General features: G+C 54.5%; 1 protein-coding gene across 3 annotated transcripts; it reads left to right on the forward strand.

The window, feature by feature from the left end:
• Positions 1 to 5578: 5578 nt before the first annotated feature.
• Positions 5579 to 15484, forward strand: KIAA0040 (KIAA0040 ortholog). 3 transcript variants are annotated; one of them, XM_074833034.1, is made up of 2 exons: positions 5579 to 5649; positions 11935 to 15484. In XM_074833034.1, exon 2 carries the CDS (start codon positions 12042 to 12044, stop codon positions 12372 to 12374), a length of 333 nt encoding a protein of 110 aa, XP_074689135.1. In that variant the 5' UTR covers positions 5579 to 5649; positions 11935 to 12041; the 3' UTR covers positions 12375 to 15484. The 3 variants fall into 3 exon arrangements, with proteins under 3 accessions (XP_074689135.1, XP_074689136.1, XP_074689137.1); XM_074833035.1 differs by lacking the exon at positions 5579 to 5649 and adding an exon at positions 6001 to 6151; XM_074833036.1 differs by lacking the exon at positions 5579 to 5649 and adding an exon at positions 7134 to 7152.
• The last annotated feature ends 3370 nt before the right edge of the window (positions 15485 to 18854 follow it).

Here is an 18854-nt window from a genome sequence, read left to right on the forward strand (position 1 = left end):
CCTTCCTGCCAACCCCCCGGGTAGCAAACGAGATGAGGAGGAAGAAGACTTTGAACTGTGAAGAGCAAGGGTCAAATAGTCCCCATCCCCAGGCAGGAGCTAAGCCCCAAGGGCAGCACAAAATGTCCCAGCACAAGGTCACAACCTTGGCCAACCACTCCAGTGCCACCAGCCAAAATCCTCATGTGGTCCCAAGCCGAGGAGATCTCCAGGAACAGCTTCCCCTGTGGAAATGGCTTACAGAGGGGAAGGGATAATACAACATTAATAATAATAATAATTTGGCAGCTGCTTATTATTAAAGAAACGGGATGGGATCTCCCTGCCCGCCTCGGCTGGGCTCCGGGGGAAGCTGGCAAGGAGGGACAGCTGCTGATTGCTTCTTGGTTATCATGGGGCTGAGCCAAAGGAAGGACTGCACCAGAGGGGACAGCCGGTACAACAGGTTTTTCACCTAAAAATCAACATTGGCAGATCAGATGCACCACCCACCTGGCACAGGAAACCCTTGGGAGCGGCCCCTCCAGGAGGAGGCACAAGCCACCACTTCCCACTACTGGGGGCACATGATGGTCCTTGGGGACACCGAGGCTGTGCCCAAGCATCACACACTCCTCGGCCTTTGGTTCACACCTCCCACAAATCCAGCCCTTGGGAGGTGACAGGAAGACGCTGCCGGTGACCCCCAGAGACCCCCATTCACCGACGATGTTTTTGTCCCCTGGCCTTCATGTAACTGATCCTTAAGCCATTCCTAAATGGGAAGGCACCACATCACGCTGCCAGGACCCACCCGGTCCCAGCACTCTCCCCACCTCCCAGCACGTCTCCTCTCCCCCTTGCCTGCCGCCAGCACTGCCCGTAGGATTTCCTCAGGAAGGAGTTTCTGAAGGCTCATACACACAAAACAATCATCAGCTCTAAAATAACAAAGAGCTCTACCTATGAGGTTTGCTTTCCTTCCAAACCCCATGGCACATACTGAAACACACCCCAAGCAGAGACACGTGTTCTCCCTCCTCTCCAAACACACTTGGGTCCCCGTACCCCATCTTTACTCAATGCAAGCACCAAGCAGGACCTGAGGATGCACCCAGAGACCCCACCTTGCTCCCCACTCCAGCCCTTTCTTTCCCCTAAACACCAGGGAGGATGCTCCAGCAGACCCAGACACCCCTCAGGAAGCCCCCCTGCATCCAAAGCCTCCTAGGTGATGGGTGGAGAAGAGGCAGCCCCAAAAAACTCACCAGGCAGCCCCAAAAAACTCACCAGTTTGGTGAGTCTTGCTCCTCGAAGAGCAGCCTTTCTCCCATCACTGCCCATGTGGGACTGAGCCCCAGGCACTTAAGGGCAGCCCTGAAACAGCACATTAGCACCAAGGTGGGATGACACCTGAGACCAATCCTTCCCCAGGGCTCCCCCCTCCCAAGCGGACAGAACCCAGCAGGCACCAACTGAGGGAGAGGAGAGGGTGAAGCAGCTGCCATGGAGCCTGCCAGCCCCAAAAACACCAGCTCAGTGTTTGTTCTCCACCCCGTCAAGGGTCACCATCCCATCCCTTCCCATCCCGCTCCTGCCTCCCCATTCTCCTCCAAAGCCGGAAAACCCATTGCTGCTTGTAAAGTAAATACCAAGGGCTGCTATTTTTATCCAGCCCACGACCAGGCATGCTTTATTTTTGGTGTTTAAACTGCAGGCGTTTTTTTTGTGGGAGGGGGAGAGGGAGGGGAAAGGCAGAAGCATGGGGGAAAAATGAGAGGAATGTTTCTCCGGGAGCAGAGTTTTCCATTGCTTACTTTAAGTTAGGCTAACATCTGCAAACAGCAATCGCCACTGGAGAGCAGAGCAAGCAGCTGGGAGGAAAGGTGTGATTGTGTCTGCAGTCACTTCACATCTCCTCTCATCCCACCATGCCGAGAAAAACCCAAATATACTGGCCTCGGGTGCTAGCTGGGTGTTACCAAGGCAGAAGTGAAGCTCCCAGCTGTGTACTGGGGCAAACTGCTGAATAAACCATCTGAATCCAATGAAACAAGGGGGAAACAAGAGAGTGTTTCTATTTGCAGTGTAAAATTAGTAGTGTTTTCCAAATAAAATGAGGGGTTGAGCAGACCTTGGAGGAAATGAAAGTTATCAGGGGGGCTTTTTGGCATGGGAAAGACTTTGATCTCACACGGAAATAAGGAGTTTGGGAAGGACCACAACAACCCCCAGCAGGGCTACAGGCTTGGGGAGGAGTGGCTGGAGAGCTGCCAGTCAGAGAGGGACCTGGGGGTGTTGTTTGACAGCCAGCTGAACAGGAGCCAGCAGTGTGCCCAGGTGGCCAAGAAGGCCAATGGCATCCTGGCTTGTGTCAGCAATAGTGTGGCCAGCAGGGACAGGGAAGGGATCTTACCCCTGTACTCAGCACTGGTGAGGCCGCGTCTCGATTACTGTGTTCAGTTTTGGGCCCCTCACTACAAAAAGGCCATTGAATGACTCGAGCGTGTCCAGAGAAGGGCAACGAAGCTGGTGCAGGGTCTGGAGCACAGGTCTGATGGGGAGTGGCTGAGGGAACTGGGGGGGTTTAGTCTGGAGAAGAGGAGGCTGAGGGGAGACCTCATGGCCCTCTACAACTACCTGAAAGGAGGGTGCAGAGAGCTGGGGATGAGTCTCTTTAACCAAGTAACATGTGATAGGACAAGAGGGAATGGCCTCAAATTGTGCCAGGGAAGGTTTAGACTGGATATTAGGAAGCATTTCTTTACAGAACAGGTGGTTAGGCATTGGAATGGGCTGCCCAGGGCAGGGGGGGAGTCCCCATTCCTGGAGGGGTTTAAGAGTCAGGTTGACTTAGCGCTGAGGGATCTGGTGGAGTTGGGAACTGTCAGTGTTAGGTCAATGGTTGGACTGGAGGAGCTTCAAGGTCTTTTCCAACCTAAACAATTCTGTGATTCTGTGATGGGTGGAAAACGGGCTGGAGGTGGGATTTCATTTCCAGCTGATCCCAGGCCTGGACTCGAACTACATCCCATGATGTGACAGGGGCTTGTCTGGTATGGACTTACTGGTTCCTGCGCTTGAGGGGCACCAGCAAGCAGGGAGAGGCGTCATCTGGAGCTGCAATGATTCACCAGCGGCTGAGTCACAGCTTCCTCTCACCCATTCAAGTTTCTGAAAAATAAAACACTATTCCTTGGAGCCCAGATACACTGGGTACCAAACAAAACTAGGAGGTGGCAGGTTCAGCCCACACACCCCCAAAAGGTACTTTTTTTCCATCGTGTGTGAAGGAGCCATGGAACTCCTCGCTGCAGGAGACACCCACAGGGTCAAGCATCTTTCAAAGCATCTCCTACAGACCACTGCGGGGAAGAGAGAACTGGGCTAGACAGAAATGTGGTCTGACTGATTATATTTGTGTATTCTTGCATTAATTCTAAGTTTCTTTAAGTCTATCCGATGCTTCCCAACTTGGTTTAATGGTATCACTATACTCATCAAGACTCTCCTTTACAAGTAGCAGTATCATGAGAGGTTTAAGAGCTGAGGTCAGTGTTATCGGTGTCCACCATTGCTGCCACTTTGTCACAATATTCCTGCTTGAAGCCAAGTGTGTGCCAAAGCACCGTGCTTGGAGGGGGCCCCAAAAAGCTGGGGAAGGTGCCCAGACCGGCAACTGCTCCCTCAGTGACGCCTCTGCCAAATTAAATTAGCGACAAGAAAGCTCCAAGCCCCAGCGGGACTGTTTGCCCAGGGAACAAAGCAAATCTCCCAGCTGCTGCGGCAGCAGCGCTGCCAGGGACAGGCAGGGCTTTCATCTCCCTCGACCCCGGGGACAGGCACTCTCGAGCCCAATGCCTCGGGTCATGCTCGCCCTTAGGGACCTCTAATAATAAATATTTCCAGGGAATCCTATTAGGGTGGTTTCAAAGGTGACATTACGCTATCTGGCGCTGTAGGGTGGCTGCGTGTCCCTCAGGTGACTGCCAGCACTCAGGTGGTTTCTTCTGCATGTTTTCGTAGGGGAATTTGGTGCCTGCAAACGAGGGAACTGCTGCAGCTCAGTGCGAGGGGAGAACCAGGATTGGGTGAGCTGGGATCGGGTGAGCTGGGATCAGGTGAGCCGGGATGCAGTGAGCCATGAACACAGTGCAAAGTCCTGGGATCTCCATCCTGCAGCATAAAACCAAGGAAAAATTTCCTGGTGTTAACAAGCAGCAAATTTTTAGGTAAAAAAGGTTTGGTACTTCCCGCAGCCCAAAGGCTACTGGGAGGCACTTAGCACAAGCTGTAGCCTGCAACATGCGATTCTTGGGGTCTGTCACCCCTCCAGCCTCAGTGCTAGGATGAAGGCAGCGGGAGGGAGGGCAGCGGAGGCCGTCAGGGCTGGCAGGCAGCTTGCCTCCATCCCTCCACCCCTCCTCTCTATCCCTCTTTCCTCGTATTCCCAGCGCAGGTTTGCTCCTGGCGCTGCCCGGCCACGGCACCGGGAGCACAGGGCTGTTTTCCAGCAGCCTCGAAGGGTCGGGCAGCCCCGGCTACCCCAGCCCAATGAGTTAGCACCGAGGCCAAAGCAAAAAAGCCAAGCTTCTGGCTCCGGAGTATGAAGGAGGGTGAGGAGGGCAAGCGTGAGGGTTTTGCAAGCTGAAAGGATTCAAGTCGGCCAGAAAAATTCCAGCAAAACATTTTTCTAGTCACAGCTTGCCCAGCTGTTAACATCACAACTCTGTGTGGAGCCTGCTCAGCCCCGGAATGCAAAGCAATCGGGATCCGGTGATTCCTGGATATCCCTCACATGGAGAATAAAAAAAAAATAAGATGGAGAGAAAGCAGCAAGTGGAAATGGGGGGGGGGGGGGGGGGGGGGGCGAGGGGGAATCCAAATTGAACTGAAATCAAATTTCGAAAATCTCAAAACCCTGCACGACCTGGGAGGCCTTTCTCGGGTCAAAACATCATTTCTTACCTCCGTGGGTGCCCAGCACCCTTAATGCTGCCGCGAGGAGCAGCCCCCTGGGCGTCTCCCTCCCGTGGGGCTGCTCGGTGTCCCCCCCGCCCCCCCCCCCCCCGCTCGGCTGCAGCGTCCCCTTTCCAGGGACAGAGCGTGGCCATCGGGGCGTTGCGGTGGTGTCGGGGTGCAGGGTGCCAGTCCTGGCCCTGCTTTTCGGGAGATGGAGGTCTGCCCTGTCCCAACAACAGGAGCGGCGTCACCGCCCCTGCAAACCCCCACCGCTGCCCCCCAAAAAAGCTTCTGGGGAAACCTCTGCCGCACCAAAGCGCAGGCCTCCTTCCCGGCGAGGAGAACACTTTGTTCTTTCCCTCTTTCCAGCAACTTTTGGCATACTTCAGGGCCGGTTTTGTCCCTCCCCCCGCCCTCCCCCCCACCCCCGTGCCTCTTTCCTAGACTAAACAGCCCCAACTCTGCCAGCCCTTCCCCAGCGCCCGCGGCCAGCGAAACACCGGCGTCCCCCCCTTCCCCCCCCCCCCGCGCAGTTTTGGGGTTGTGCTGGGGGGTGGGTGTCACCCCGGGGAGCCCCAGGTGGGGCCGGGCGGGCGGCGGGGCCGGGCCGGGGGCGGAGGCAGCCGGGCCGGGGCGTCCCATTTCCTCCGGCCGCCGGGAGCCTCCGCCGGGGCGGGCGGGAGGACGAGCGGGGCCGCGGGTGCGGAGGTAGGTTGGCCGGCGGGGATGGAGATGGGGATGGAGATGGGGATGGGGATGGGGATGGGGATGGGGATGGGGATGGGGATGGGGATGGCGATGGCGATGGCGATGGGGATGGGGATGGGGGGGTCCCCGGGAGCGGGGTGCCGGGGGGAGCCGCTCCCCGCAGCCGCCAGGCATCGCCCAGCCGGGCTGGGCTTCATCCTTGGCTTGGAGTTAACCAAACTCAGGGCTTTTCTCTGTGTTTTGGGGTGGTTTTTTTATTATTATTTTAAAGCCACATCAAGTGCTGCCCGTAGCCCCGCGGGCAGGCAGCAGTGCAGGCAGCTGCCTGCCGCGGCGGGGTCAGCTTTGGGGCTGGGGTTTGGGCAGGGGCGCTGGGACCGTGGCACAGGCGGGTGGGGACAGTGGCACTCGGAGGAACGGCGACGAAGAGCAGCTCTCAGGGGCCGTCGGCCACCAGAAGGGCCTGCCCAGCACCGGGGGTTTCGGGTGGCCAAAGCTAGAGGTAAGGCTGCGCCAACAAATTTTGGTGTTACTACCCTCGAGAGCCACAGGGCTGGCCCAGGTGGATCTGCAGCCCCCCGAAACCAAAAATGCCTGTGAGCCACCCCAGGGAGAGCCCTGGGTGGGCTGGGGGGGGCCCGCCTGCCAGCCCTGGGGGGGCAGCGCTGCCTCTGCCATCATTTAGAGGAGACCAGGATGGCTCAGGGGAGCTCCCGGCGCTGGCAGGGGTGACAGCGGTGTTTTTCTAAAAGCAAAACTGGTCTTTTGGCCAGCAGTTGCCCTGATCCCGGGGCTGATGGCAGCCGTGCGTGTGCAGATGGCCATGGCGGAGCGGGCTCCAGGCAGCAGCTTGCAAAATAGTTTCACTTTAACCCTGTTATCCAACATTCATATCAGTAGTTTTCCAAATCACTCCCTTTAGGGGATGAAAGCATCTACGTGCCGCTTCTGGCTGGAAGGTTTGATGGCAGTGGGAATAAGATGAAGCTTTAGTTGGTTTTGTTTGCTGGGTGGTCGCTTTTGGTGTTTGTTTTTTAACGTTTGAGGAAGGTCTCTGGAGCCTGCTACGAGTTCCGGGAGACCAGCGGCAAAACTTATTATTCACCATTTCCAAAACAGTAACGTGCAATCCCAGCTAAGGAAACTGCTCACCCTCAGTGTCAGGTTTCATCCAGTTTTCCTTTAAGTCTGCAGGTGCAAACAGGAAAATAGATGTCACTCGTGTGTGCGTGCGTAGCTGTGTCTCTGCTGGTTGTATTGGAGAGCTCGCAGGCTGAGAGAGGTTACCCTCTCTTAGCCTCACCCATCGCTGTCACTGCTGGTGGATAGTGGGTGTAAAGCTGATACAAACCAATGACTGAAGGAAATGGTTGAGTTTAATGTGATTCCTGCTTTGCATCGCTTAGCATCAGTTGCATAAAGTGAGGTCTCACCAGAAGCGAGGTCTCACCCACATTAAGGAAATGGGGATGGCTGCAGGTCAGACACCTCCCTGTCATCTCGGTAAGTCCCAAGTTGCAGCTGGACATCGAGCGCAGGCGAGTTCACATAACCTAGAAGTACTGTGGGGCCAAACCCCCCCAGGTCTTGGGCTGCAGGTTGGTCATCTTCTGGAGTGGCTCCTGCTCTCAATGGATGCAGGGAGAAGCACCTGAGAGCGGCCCCACTCCTACCCAAGCCTGTGTGTCAGCCGAGAGGAGCAGGTTGAGCTTTGTTAGGCTGGAGGGAACTTCACAAAGATGTAATAGCCTGTTGAGGTTTGAGCCTAAAGGACTTAACTTGCAAAATCGGGCCCTAAAATATCTCCAGCGGTCTCCTCTCTGCCACAAATGACCCTGCGTAGCAGTTTCGAGCCCTTTGCCCCCTATTTCCAGTGAACTGCAACTTTTCTGCGAACTCTACCTCCATCCCCAGCCACTATGGTTGCTCTGCAGCGCACAGGATGTGGGCAAGCCAGCATTGCCAAGGCAACCCCTCTGTTTTGATTTCCCCATGCTCAGGCTGGCAGCCTTTACCCCTCCAGCTCAGCCAGGCAAGCCATGCACGCCGATGGCTTGTGGTGCCATCCCAGGCCAGCCCTCAAAAGGAGCTTGTTTTCCACCCACAGCCGCCCATAACTCCGGAGGAGTGGCAGATGTTCCCCACCCTTGCAAAAACCGGCTCCTTTGGAGCCAGCGTGGATTAAAGAACCTCATGTTGGACGCCCAACTTCGATTAAAACTTACACAAGCCACGCAAACCCCAGCCGTGTAGAGCTGCCATCCACCCCTGGCCGCAGGACCTCCCGAGTGAGTTACCATGTCAGCTCTTCCCTGACTCTCTGCCAGCACCGGCTACCCAAAAACAAAGAGCTTATTTAACAGGGCGTTGAGCAGCCCTCCCCAAGATGCTGCCCTGTTGCCCAGTGCCTCCCTGGCCCCATTTTTTGGTCCCATACCTGAACCCAAAAAACCAGCTGGCCTCCCAGCTGCAGCTCCACAGGCATGAGGCATTCGGTTCAGACCCAAGGTGGACCTCGGCTCAGCTCGCCCTGTTCATCCTCTCTCGAAGGGGAGATGCTGCTGTTGCACCAAATTGAGCAGCAGCGCGGATTTTTCCTAAACGCAGCTCCTTGCTGCGCACGCAGACTTTCAGCTGGTGAGGGGTGGCCTTGGGTAACCCCTCTGCCCTTAGAGTTGCCGGCTTAAAAGGCACCAGTTTTTCTACTTTTCCCTCCCCCCCTTTTTTTTTTCTAATGTTAAACTGAAGAACCCCTTTATTTAGCGCACAGACATCCCTTCATCTCCGAAACAAAAGGCGATGCACGCACGAAAAGAAAAGGCATTTGAAAACCAGCTGCATAGCCATGCTGAAAGGTGGCCCTGGGATTTCGGCGCTGCCTGCTTGGGGTGGTGGCAGGTACCTCTGCCTTCCCCTGGCAAGGGATGCTCAGCCGCATCCCTGCTGCTCTGGGCTGGCCCAGGGCGGCCGCACGTCCCAGCTGGGCACTTCCCAGGAACAAGCAGTGAGGGCCTCAGCAACGCGTTCAGCTCCGGTTTAAAGTGGAAACATTTCAAAGGGCTCTGCTTTTTTTTTTTTTTTTTTTTTGCTTGCTTTTTTTTTTTCTCTGCAAGCAATTAATTACAAGTTTAAAAGGAAGTTCCAGCCCTCCTTGCCTCTCCAGAAGTTTAGAGGCAATCATTTAAAGCAGCTCAGCGCAGGAATAAAATTGTACATCCTGTTTTGTCTGAAATTAAGGCGGTTGTTGTTTTGGGATTGGTTTTTTTTACTTCTTTTTTGGAGTGAAGTGTATCATAGGCGTCCAGTATTCCTGCCTGGATAATGAGCTGTCAGGATATTTATGGATAAATGGCAAACCTGCATCACACAGATGATTCAGGCCAAGGAAAAACTGCTCTGTTTATTTGTGTTGCAGTTTAACCTTTATTACAGCTGTCCCAGAAAAAGGCCTAGGCGAGGATGAAGGTTGGGACAGGGAGCAGTTTTAAGAAGTGGCTCTCACCACTTCCCCCCTTGCCCTTTGTAATGCCTATGGGCAGCAGATAGCAGCAACCAGCACCCAGAGAGCTCTTGCTTATCTCCCCAGTGAGCAAAAGCAGATCTGTAAATGCTCACCGCCGGCTCCAGGAAGGGGGTAGGAAGAGGATGGGTGGGATTTCAGTCTCCGAGACCTCAGTGGTAGCCCATGATTTCTCAGATGGGGACAGTGGTGATATCACTAAGGGAATGAAGCAATGCAGGGAGCAGCCGCTTTCCCCGACAGCAGAGGTGGGGTGGAAAAGGCTCTTCTGTGTCTCACAGCACTGTCCCTCCCTCCTGGGTGCATGCCTGTTACCCCCACCATCCTGCTTGTCTACCTCCAAAAAAATTACCCACCATATATGTATTTTTTTTTTAATTCCCCTTGTAGCAAGCAGAAACTGGAAGATGCAGCAGACTGGACAAAAATCCAGCAATAAAACTTCAGCTACAAACATCTTTGTTTAGCCAAAGCCCAAACCACCTCTCACCTTTCACTTGATAAATCTCAAATGAGAGTTCTTTGGAAAGGCACCCACAGAAATTCATGCGCTCATTTTCATCACATTTCCCACGTCTATGTTCAAAAGAGAAACCACCAGCTAATTGGGGCCGGCTCAGCTACACTCTCATGCAGATCGGAACAATAAATTCGCAGCGGTCAGTCTGTTTCTGTGAGGGGCAGGGAGGATAAACCCCTTCTTTGTAATAGGATCTGAGCACTCAGAACTCCCAAATTGAGAGTTCAGCATCTACGCTGAAGGATTCAGCTCTTGGGGTCCTGGCAATCAGGTCTGAAAGCCAGCGGCTGTGGGCGGCTGGTGAAACAAGACCCCGTACAGCTTTATAAGTCGCAGGATGGTGTTTCCGAAGGCAGGTTTTCCTTTGGGAGCTGCCTTTTCAGGGGCTGCCCACCAGCTCCCGCCTCGGCAGCAGCACGAGGGCTATGGTTACGGTTGAGTGGGACTCGTGGTTTCTTTTTCAGGCAAGGCTGGTAGCTTTGCTGTTCGTTAGGAGGTAGGGTGGAATTGCAAAGTGAGGCGGGAGGATGCGCAGTGGCAGCGGCTGGGTGCACAGGAGCATCCCTTAGCAGGTGCCACAACAGCAATAAACGCGATTCAAAGCAAGGAAGGGCAGCGCCATAGGCAAGGAGGCTTTAGCCGAAACCAGCCTGGGTTCCCTTCTCGTTCCTCCCTAGAGGCACCTGGGCTCTAGGCTCCCTTCTCCTCCAAAACAGGAAGAAACACATAATACTATAAAAAATTAGGATTTGCCACACCTAATCCTAGAGAGAAACATGCCGGAATAGCTCTGGTCTGTGTCCCAAGAGCTGCCAGAGGGAAAGTCAAAGAGTCGCTGGTCACAGGGGACAAGTGGAGCAGCCCCTCTGGGACACCTCTGGAGTTCAGGCTGTACCTCGTTAGTTTTTGTTATGTGGAAGTGTTGGCTTTCCTTTTACTATGCCTCAGTTTCCCCTCCTGTGCACATGTGGATTTTGACATTCCCTCAAGAGACTGTGGGGCCTGAATCCCAAAGGCTGGCAAAGACACTGACGGAAAAGGCCGAGCAAGGGTGAAACATGGCATTACAGCCTGATGTTGCTCCTGCCAGCTCTTTATCTGTACAACCCGTAATTTAGTGACCCCGCCGTTGAACCAGAACTCCAAAGTCATGGCACAAAGTGCCCTGCCCTACTCAAAACCCCTGGGGAGCTTTGCCTGGCCCCAGGAGAGGAGGAAAGCTGTGAGCAAAGGCAGCAGCTCCCTGCCCCTGCAGGAGGGCTTCCCCAGGAGCCCTGCCGCTCAGCAGCACCTCTCCCTCCCAGAGGGAGAGGAAAACCTTACGTCAGGCCGCAGAAATGCTCCTCGGCCCTACCCAAACCCTTGGAGCAATTCCCAGGTGAGGCACGGCGGCGGCTCTGCCATCCCCAGCCAACCCTTGTCCTCCCCCACCACTGCCTTTGTGGCCAGCCCCGGATGCATAGAGGCAGCCGTTGGTGCCTGACCACCACCTACGAGTCCCACTGACCACAGCCCTCATCGAAAATCCAGGTGGTTTAACTGCAGCCCCCACCCCAAACCTGCCAGCAGTGCCCTGGGTGCCAGAGCAGGAGGACCAGACCCCAGCGTGGTGCCTGAGACAGTCCCACCGTGCCTCTGCATGGCCTGGACACAGGGCAGTGCCCTGCCCACAGTGGCTCAGCTGCCTGTCCCAGACCGCAGACCATGAGAAGCGGTCTGTCCAAACCAGACACCCCGTCCCAGGGTGGATGGGGGCTAAGGAGAGACCTGTGACATGTTGAGTCCCGGCTCCAATGGCAGCAGTACTGCTCTCTGCAGAAAGCCCTTGCCTGGACCAGGCAAGTCCCTTCCTAGACAGGAAAGCTCCTCCTGCAGACAGTATTTCCTCTGCTAAGAAATAAGCCCAACAGAGGGCTAATGAGAGCTCTGTGCTATGGCTGCCAAGCGAGGGTTGAGATGTACATTCAGGGGGGCAGGATTTGTGCTCAAGTAGGGATGCCCAAAGCCCTCTTCGGCCATGCCCATCTCACTGAGAATGAACCCCAGGAGAGGTTGGCAGGCTGTGTTCCTCAGATAGGGACACCCAAAGGGACGTGGCCGGCAGCACAGCCCAGCCCCCGTGACAACCAGACCCCTGCGAGGCAGCAAACCTCACCCTGCTGAGGCTTTGGCTGTGCTGGCAGCTCCATGGAGAAAATTGCTGAAGGAGCAGGCACCTGATCCGTGTGGTTTCCTGTCTCTGCAGGCACCATCCAAGGACGCTTGTGGAGCCCACTAACTGCTTACAGGAGCTGAACGTATCCTGAGGGCCCTTCAAGCGGAGTGGCACAGGCAGCCTGCCCATGAGCTGACATGGAGCAGAAGATCAGCTCTTTCTTTAATTCCATCTTGGAGCTCATCCGCACCAAGCATGAGGAAGGTGTCTTCAACACTGTCTGCCTGGCCGTGCTGTTGGGTCTGCCCTTCGTCGTCCTCATTGCGTTCATCTTCATCTGCTGCCATTGCTGCTTCTGCAGCCGGAGAAGAGAAAGCAGGAAGAAAGGTGGCCCCAGCAGCAATGGGCAGCTGCACGCCGAGAGGAACAAGAAGAAAAAGAAGAAGAAGAAGAAGGATGAAGAGGACCTGTGGATCTCAGCTCAGCCCAAGCTGCTCTTGCTGGACAAGAGACCCTCCTTGCCCATCTAGCGGACAGGAAGGTGTTCAGGCCCTCCCCTCCGAGATGCCACCAGTCCTTAGCTGCGCAGTACGAGGGGCGAGGAGATGCCAAAGCTGCTGCCACTTTATGGTGACTTTCAAAAGAGGCTGAGCCCAGCGGCTAGCCAGCGCGTTGAAGGGCTGGCAGAGAGCAAGGCAGTTGGGCACAGGTTTACGCAAGCCCCTTCTCCCCGCCCATGACAGCGTGCCCAAGGGCAGAGACCCCTGCAAAGGGCAGGCATGCAGGCGGCCGCGCGCCCTGCTGAGCACACGAGGGTGACCCGCCACCGGGCCGTACGTACCTCCCGCCACAAGCACGACTCACGCGCACTGGGCTGGCACGCAGCGAACTGGGTGCAAGGCTCTCCTGCTGTGCTCACGTGCGAGCGCACGCACCGTGGCACAGGCGAGGGTGCGCAGGACCACGGGCAGGCAAAGGCTGAGCCGCCTGCACGCTCCCCCTGCGCAAACGTGGCCGGCTGCTTGCGAAGCGAGCGCAGGCGTGCCTCGCTTGCTTGCCTTGCCACGGAGATGGCACAACTTGACTGTCTAGGCTCCGTCCGAACCCAGCTCATGTTGGAGAGGCAAAGCAAGCTGAGTGCAGAGTTACCCCCGCAGCTCAAAGATGTGCCATCTCCCTGGCCACCAAACCAAAGGCAACTGAGAGCATCTGAAGCCAGATACCCTCAGCCCAACCTTAGAGACCTCAAGACACCATCTTAAGGCAGCAAAGCAGAAGGACGAGTTGCCACCCAGGCTAGAGGCAGGGAGGAGAGAGGAGGCTGCAAGACCAGCCCTTTTGCACCAGCACCAGCACTTAAAAACAAAAAATCTTCCTTGAAAGACTGTTTTATACAGACTTGCCTTGCCACCACGCTACTGCAAGAGCGGAACGCAAGCTGAGGCTGTGTAAAGGCTTAGCTATGGGCATTAGAGTTATTTATTGAATGACTACTAAGGAAGAGCAGGACCAAAGGCCCCTCTGTTGGGGGGCTAGGCACACTGAAGCGGTATTGAAGCAGCAGACATGTTTTCCCAGCACACTCGGCCATCCCCTCTCCCTGCACCCCTTTTGTCACGCACTGGAGTCACAGACCCATGAGCACACGCTGCCGCCAGCTGATACCACACGGGCAGCTCTGGGTGCCACATAGAGGGCTCCTGCACGGCTGTCAAGCCGGCTGGCTCTGGGATTTGGTATGTGCTGTAGGAGTAGAAGGGAGTAAAGTTCATGCCCGCAGTCATCCCTTACCCTGTGATGCACTATACAACTGGACCCTGCATCCTTCTCCATCCTCATCTCCCTCGGACGTGTGACAGCTCAGCCAGGCACAGCAGCTAACGAGACCACACACAGCTCTCACCCCTGCTGTGGTTTTGACTCTGCTCCCCCTAGGCCTGTGTGCCCAGCCTACTTCCCAAGGAGCTGGGGGTCTCCTCTGCCCCCCACTCTCCACCCTGCCAGGCTCTGTCTCCCCCAGCTTGTTTTGCCAGCGAGAGATGCATGTGCGTGAAGAGAAGCCCCATCACATCTGGTCTTTGCCCTGTGTCTGTACACTGGATGTTTTCCTCCCATTTTCTTCCAGTTCTTACGCTGCTGGAGCAGACCAGAGCTGCCAGCCAGAGCCGGACATCTGGGGGATGAGCAGCCAAACCCACGTGGGCAGGCCTGGACGGAGCTGCCGGACATGACCGCTTCCAGCCCGGGCAAGGGCGATGCTGCCTTCCCCCCGGCTCCTGGGGCACACACCGGCAGGGGGCAAAGCCACCGGTTAGAAGCGGCCGCTTGTGCCACCCAGTCCCAGCGCAGCCTGTTTTGTCCCACGCAGACAGGGCGGTGATGTTAACATCACGTCACGGGGTTTGGCTGCATGCGGCTGTGCTGGTAACAGCTGGGAAGGCCAGGCTTCTTCTCACACAGCCCTTTAAATTGACCCCATATGTGCCTTCTTTTCCGACTTGCTTTGTTAGCACTGAAATAAGTGACTCCCTTCTCCTCCAAAACAGGAAGCAACACATAATGCTATAAAAAATTAGGATTTGCCACACCTAATCCTAGAGAGAAACATGCAGGAATAGCTCTGGTCTGTGTCCCAAACCCTCAGTCCCTCCAGGACCCTGGAGAACCAGCACTGCACTTGTATTATTCCTTCTTCCTTCCCTCTTTTCCCCCACCCAGGTACTTTCCCCAGCCCTCCTGCCTCAGTGCTCACCAGGTGGGCAAAGCAGCCTCCTCCGGCAGGCAGGAAAACTGCCCACGCAGGTGCTCCTGCTGCAATCCACAGGCACCAGCAGCCCCGGAGGAAGGGCAGTGCTGCCTGGGGGAATCAAAAAAAAAAAAAAAATCAGAGTGAAGGGAAACACGATGGGAGGCCAGAGGCTTACTTGAGCAAGCAGGGGCGTGGAGGCAGCCAGCTCTGACAGAGTACAGGAGTACAGCCTACCTGGTGTGGAGCTTCTGGGCTTTGCACGGCTCCCTGCAAGAATGTTCTTCTCCAGAAGGGTTAGCGAGTAACGTTTCAAGCAAGGGCAACCAATTTCTACAAGAACCAGAGAACTGTTTAGAAAATGTCTGTTGTGTGTCACATGTAACATCTCCAGTCCAGGCTTTGGGAAGTTCGGAGCCAGATCTGAATTTCAAGAATCCACTAAAATCATCATTTGAATTCACCCCTGGGCTGGGAACGGAGGCACCAGGATACAACCCTGCCCTGATCCATCCAGACAGTCTGCACCCCACAAAGCAGCAGGGCCGGCTTGCTCGAGGGCTGCTCTTTTAGCCAAACCATGCACTGAATCAGCTGCTTCTTGAGACAAAAGCAAAAGAGCAGTGACAGCCTGAGTGCCCTGGGAGCTGTCACCCATCAGCTGGGCAGCGGTGACCCTGCAGCACCCACACAAACAAGAAGGCAGAAGAATGGTACAGAAACCCCACTGCATGGGTCCCCACCCTCCAGACACCGCCACACTGCCTCCCCACCACTGCATTTCAGTGTCAACCTTTTACTTCCTTAAACAGTCTGTGCAACAGGGGAAAACACCCAAATTCTTTGCAATTTATTTTAAGAACAAAAATAAATGACTCTCAAACTGCAAACAAATGCTGTGTCTCTAGCTCTCAGTCATGTGTTTATTTTCCTGGGGAAATCTTTCTTGTATCTGCGTCCTGGCCCTAGATAAGACACAGGGAGAGCTCAGCGGGCAGAGGCTGTGCAGGCGCTGCCTGCAGCCAGCTGTGCAGCTCGGAGATGTTTTCTTAAAGAAACAGCTTAGCTTAATCAAATTTAATGGCCTTGCCTTGTTAATGAACACAAGCCAAGCTCCTCTCCCCAAGGGCAAGAAGTAGCAGGAAGAAGAAAAGCAGTGTTTGTGCACTGCGGGAGGTGGGCTGCAAGAGGGTTTTTTTCCCTTGCAGAGGGTCAGCAGCGCAGACTAGTTAACCCCAGTTGGTTTTGATCAGATAAGGATTTCACGGTGTCTGCAGCTTCTCGCAGCTGTCTGTGTTAGGCAAGTCATAGGACCAGGCCTGCACCTCTGCTGGGCAGAGCCTTTCCAAATCGTGCACCACGGAGCTCTCCCTCTACAACGGCAAAAAAATAAATCTGCCTCTCACCTGGACGCTGCATCAAGCTGCACCTTGCCCACAGAGCTGAGGCTCTGGAAGAGCCTGGGGGGAAGAGGCGAGCAGGACCGCAGCAACGAGCAGCTAGAAATGGCAGACACATGCTTTTTGGCAGAAGGAATGAGCAACACACACTTTGCTTCTCTCCAGACGGCAGCCCTGCACGCCCTATTCAGGGCCAGGTGCCCTTGGGTAGCGTGGGCTGCAGAGGGAGGGGAGGTTCCTGCGTCCCAGGTTAGAAACAGGCAGGGGTTGAGGTCAAGTAGAGCATCCTGGAGTAGTCCAGGGATTGAAGGGATGCAAAAATTGCCTCTGCAGACCCCTGAAACCCCACTCAAGGGGAGAATGGGATCTTCACTGACTGTTCCTCTATTTATACAGCCAACAAAGCCTAGAGCAGTGACCAGAAGTAACACTGGTGCTTTCCAAGCAAGCACTTAGTGCAATAAGACATTTCTGTCTTCTCTCTGAATTACACCATTCGGAGTGCAGTATCTTTGGGAAGAAGCATGCCTTCTCCCTCCTCCTCCTGGGGAGGTGCTGGGGAGGTGGGTGAAGAATCCACCACCTCTTCCCCCGCAGCAGCATTTCGCTGGGGTCCCCCTCCAGCAGCACTGGCCACGCTGCACCCCAGAAAGATCACAACAGATAGGTCCTGGCTCCTGGTGCCCAGCAGCAGGACGGTCCCCATCGACACAGTAATGCCAAGGCAGAGAGGAGCCCTCTGGGATTCAAATTCTGCCCCCGGGCATGTTGCAAACCGGTAGATAAAAACTAAGTGATCCCAGGGCATGGCAGGGGTTTCAAAAATCTGTTTTGGCCCTGTTAGAGGGCTGGGTATTGCAGCAAAACAAGGGCAGTAAGAGGAGGTGAAATTTCCATGGGACTACCCCAACCAGCCTGAGCCTTGAAACCAGAAGAGCCAGTTCCTCAAGGCAAACACACTGCATTATCTGAGCAGTCCCGGCTTCGGTTAACCCCAAAACCCCCAAAAAGATCTTTCCACAGAGGCCAGCTCGATACAGGGACGTTTCTCCTGCACTAGCATGAAGAGATGATGCCATCCTGTGGCTGTTCGGAAATACTGACTTCCCGCAGTGGTTTTCCAGCAGCCGCCACTTGGACGGCTCTTCCTGGTGAAAGGGGGGCTCGTAATTAGGAGGGACAAGTAAACCCACCTCAGAAACTGCAAATAAGGTGTCTCGTTTGCCTTCATCTCTGAAATACAAAGCTCACGCCGCTGAAAAGAATATTCCCTGCTCTCAGGTAAGATTCAGATTTAGAAGGGGATCATCTTTTGCCTCTGCACAGGAAAGAGCTGCTGGCAACAATCACGCCTGCTGCTTTTTAGAACATACACTTACTTTTAGAGTGGCTGTGCGTGAGGCTAGTCCTCCAGTTCCCTTTGGTCACCTTCCTCAGGTCTACCCTGTGCCCTTTAACTGAACAACACCGTGAAACCTGTCCTCGCCTACAGACAAGCAGGCAATGGGGAGAAATCACTTCATCACAGTAAAGAAACCTCATTGTTTTCCTGTGTCCTCCTCTCCCGCTCTTAGGACAGAGCCTGCAAAATACTTCAAGTGCAATTTTCCTCTCCTCCCTCCATTAGTCTCCTCCTTCCCCCAAACTGGGGCTTGGGTATCCTAACACAGCTCAGCTGAGTCCTTGCCTGCCCACCCAGACAAGAGGCACAGCCCTGAAAGTACTGCGAAGAATTAAGTACTCACCTTTGAGAGATGGCTCTCTAGCTGGCTCTCTTCAGCCAGGTCCTAGCAGTCACAGTTAATTGCTTTGCAGTATGAAGTCACAAAGAGATCGCATAGTCCCCATCCCTGTTTTGGAGCAGACTCTAAAGACCTAATGTTCACAGCCCAAGTCTGGGCCTGGGTGTTCCTCCATCTCCGTAAAGAAGGCTTAACTTAAATGGAAGGAAAAATAATTCTGCCACCCAAAGCAAAGAAGACAGAAATATTTTAAGAGCTCCTTTATTTGCAGTTTTATTACTTCCCCCAAAGTCCAGGAAGGACTCTTTAAAATGTATTACTCAGCTTAGCACTGGGATAGGAAAGGCCGTTAAGACATAGGACAGTCATGTTCCAATCTGCTCAGACAAGGAAGCCTTTGAGCAAGCATCATTTGGTGAGCTCATACTTCTTCCCTGGCTGCAGCTGGTGGCCCAGAATTTTAATATCTGCTCAGGGAAAGAAAATAAAACTCACCTTTGTGGCTGTGAGGTAAAAAAAGCAGCCAAATGTGAAACTGTGCACTGCGGCCTGAGAGAAAGCGTGCAGGATCGGTTTAACTCCGAGATGCTCACTTTAGAGGTGGATGACAAGCGTTACCATTTCAGGATCACTAGCTACTGCACTGCTAATGAAAAAGCAGGAGGAGGCAGATGGGACAGTCGCATACAGAATGTTCATGGTCTGTAAGTGGCCTCCCTGGCAAGCAGGTTTGGGATGGCGAGCAGAGCTTGGAGTCCTTACACCCAGTCTGTTCTGGGGCTCACACAGGAGTCTGGACATTAATTTATTGTTGGTCTCCTCAGGCTTTTCTTTAGGCTGGGAGACAAGAAAGACAAGCAAAATAGAGAGCAGGATTTTAACCTGGAGAGATGCGATTCTGGAGGTTGAGGAACCCAAACTACAGACCTCACCTGGGTCAACGAGCCTTGCCAGTAGCCTGACAACATTTCCCAAACCCAGCTCTTTGCAGGAAGAGTAGGCAATGTGCCCCAGATGACAAGGGGAAGGAAAAGAGCACCACGGACCAAGGCAGGGAGAGGGGATAGTCTCAGGAAAGTGCTCTCTGATGTAAATTAGGGGTCATATTACTTTTTAGCGGGT

The sequence above is a fragment of the Strix aluco genome, chromosome 8, assembly GCF_031877795.1.
Source record: "Strix aluco isolate bStrAlu1 chromosome 8, bStrAlu1.hap1, whole genome shotgun sequence".
Taxonomy (NCBI): domain Eukaryota; kingdom Metazoa; phylum Chordata; class Aves; order Strigiformes; family Strigidae; genus Strix; species Strix aluco.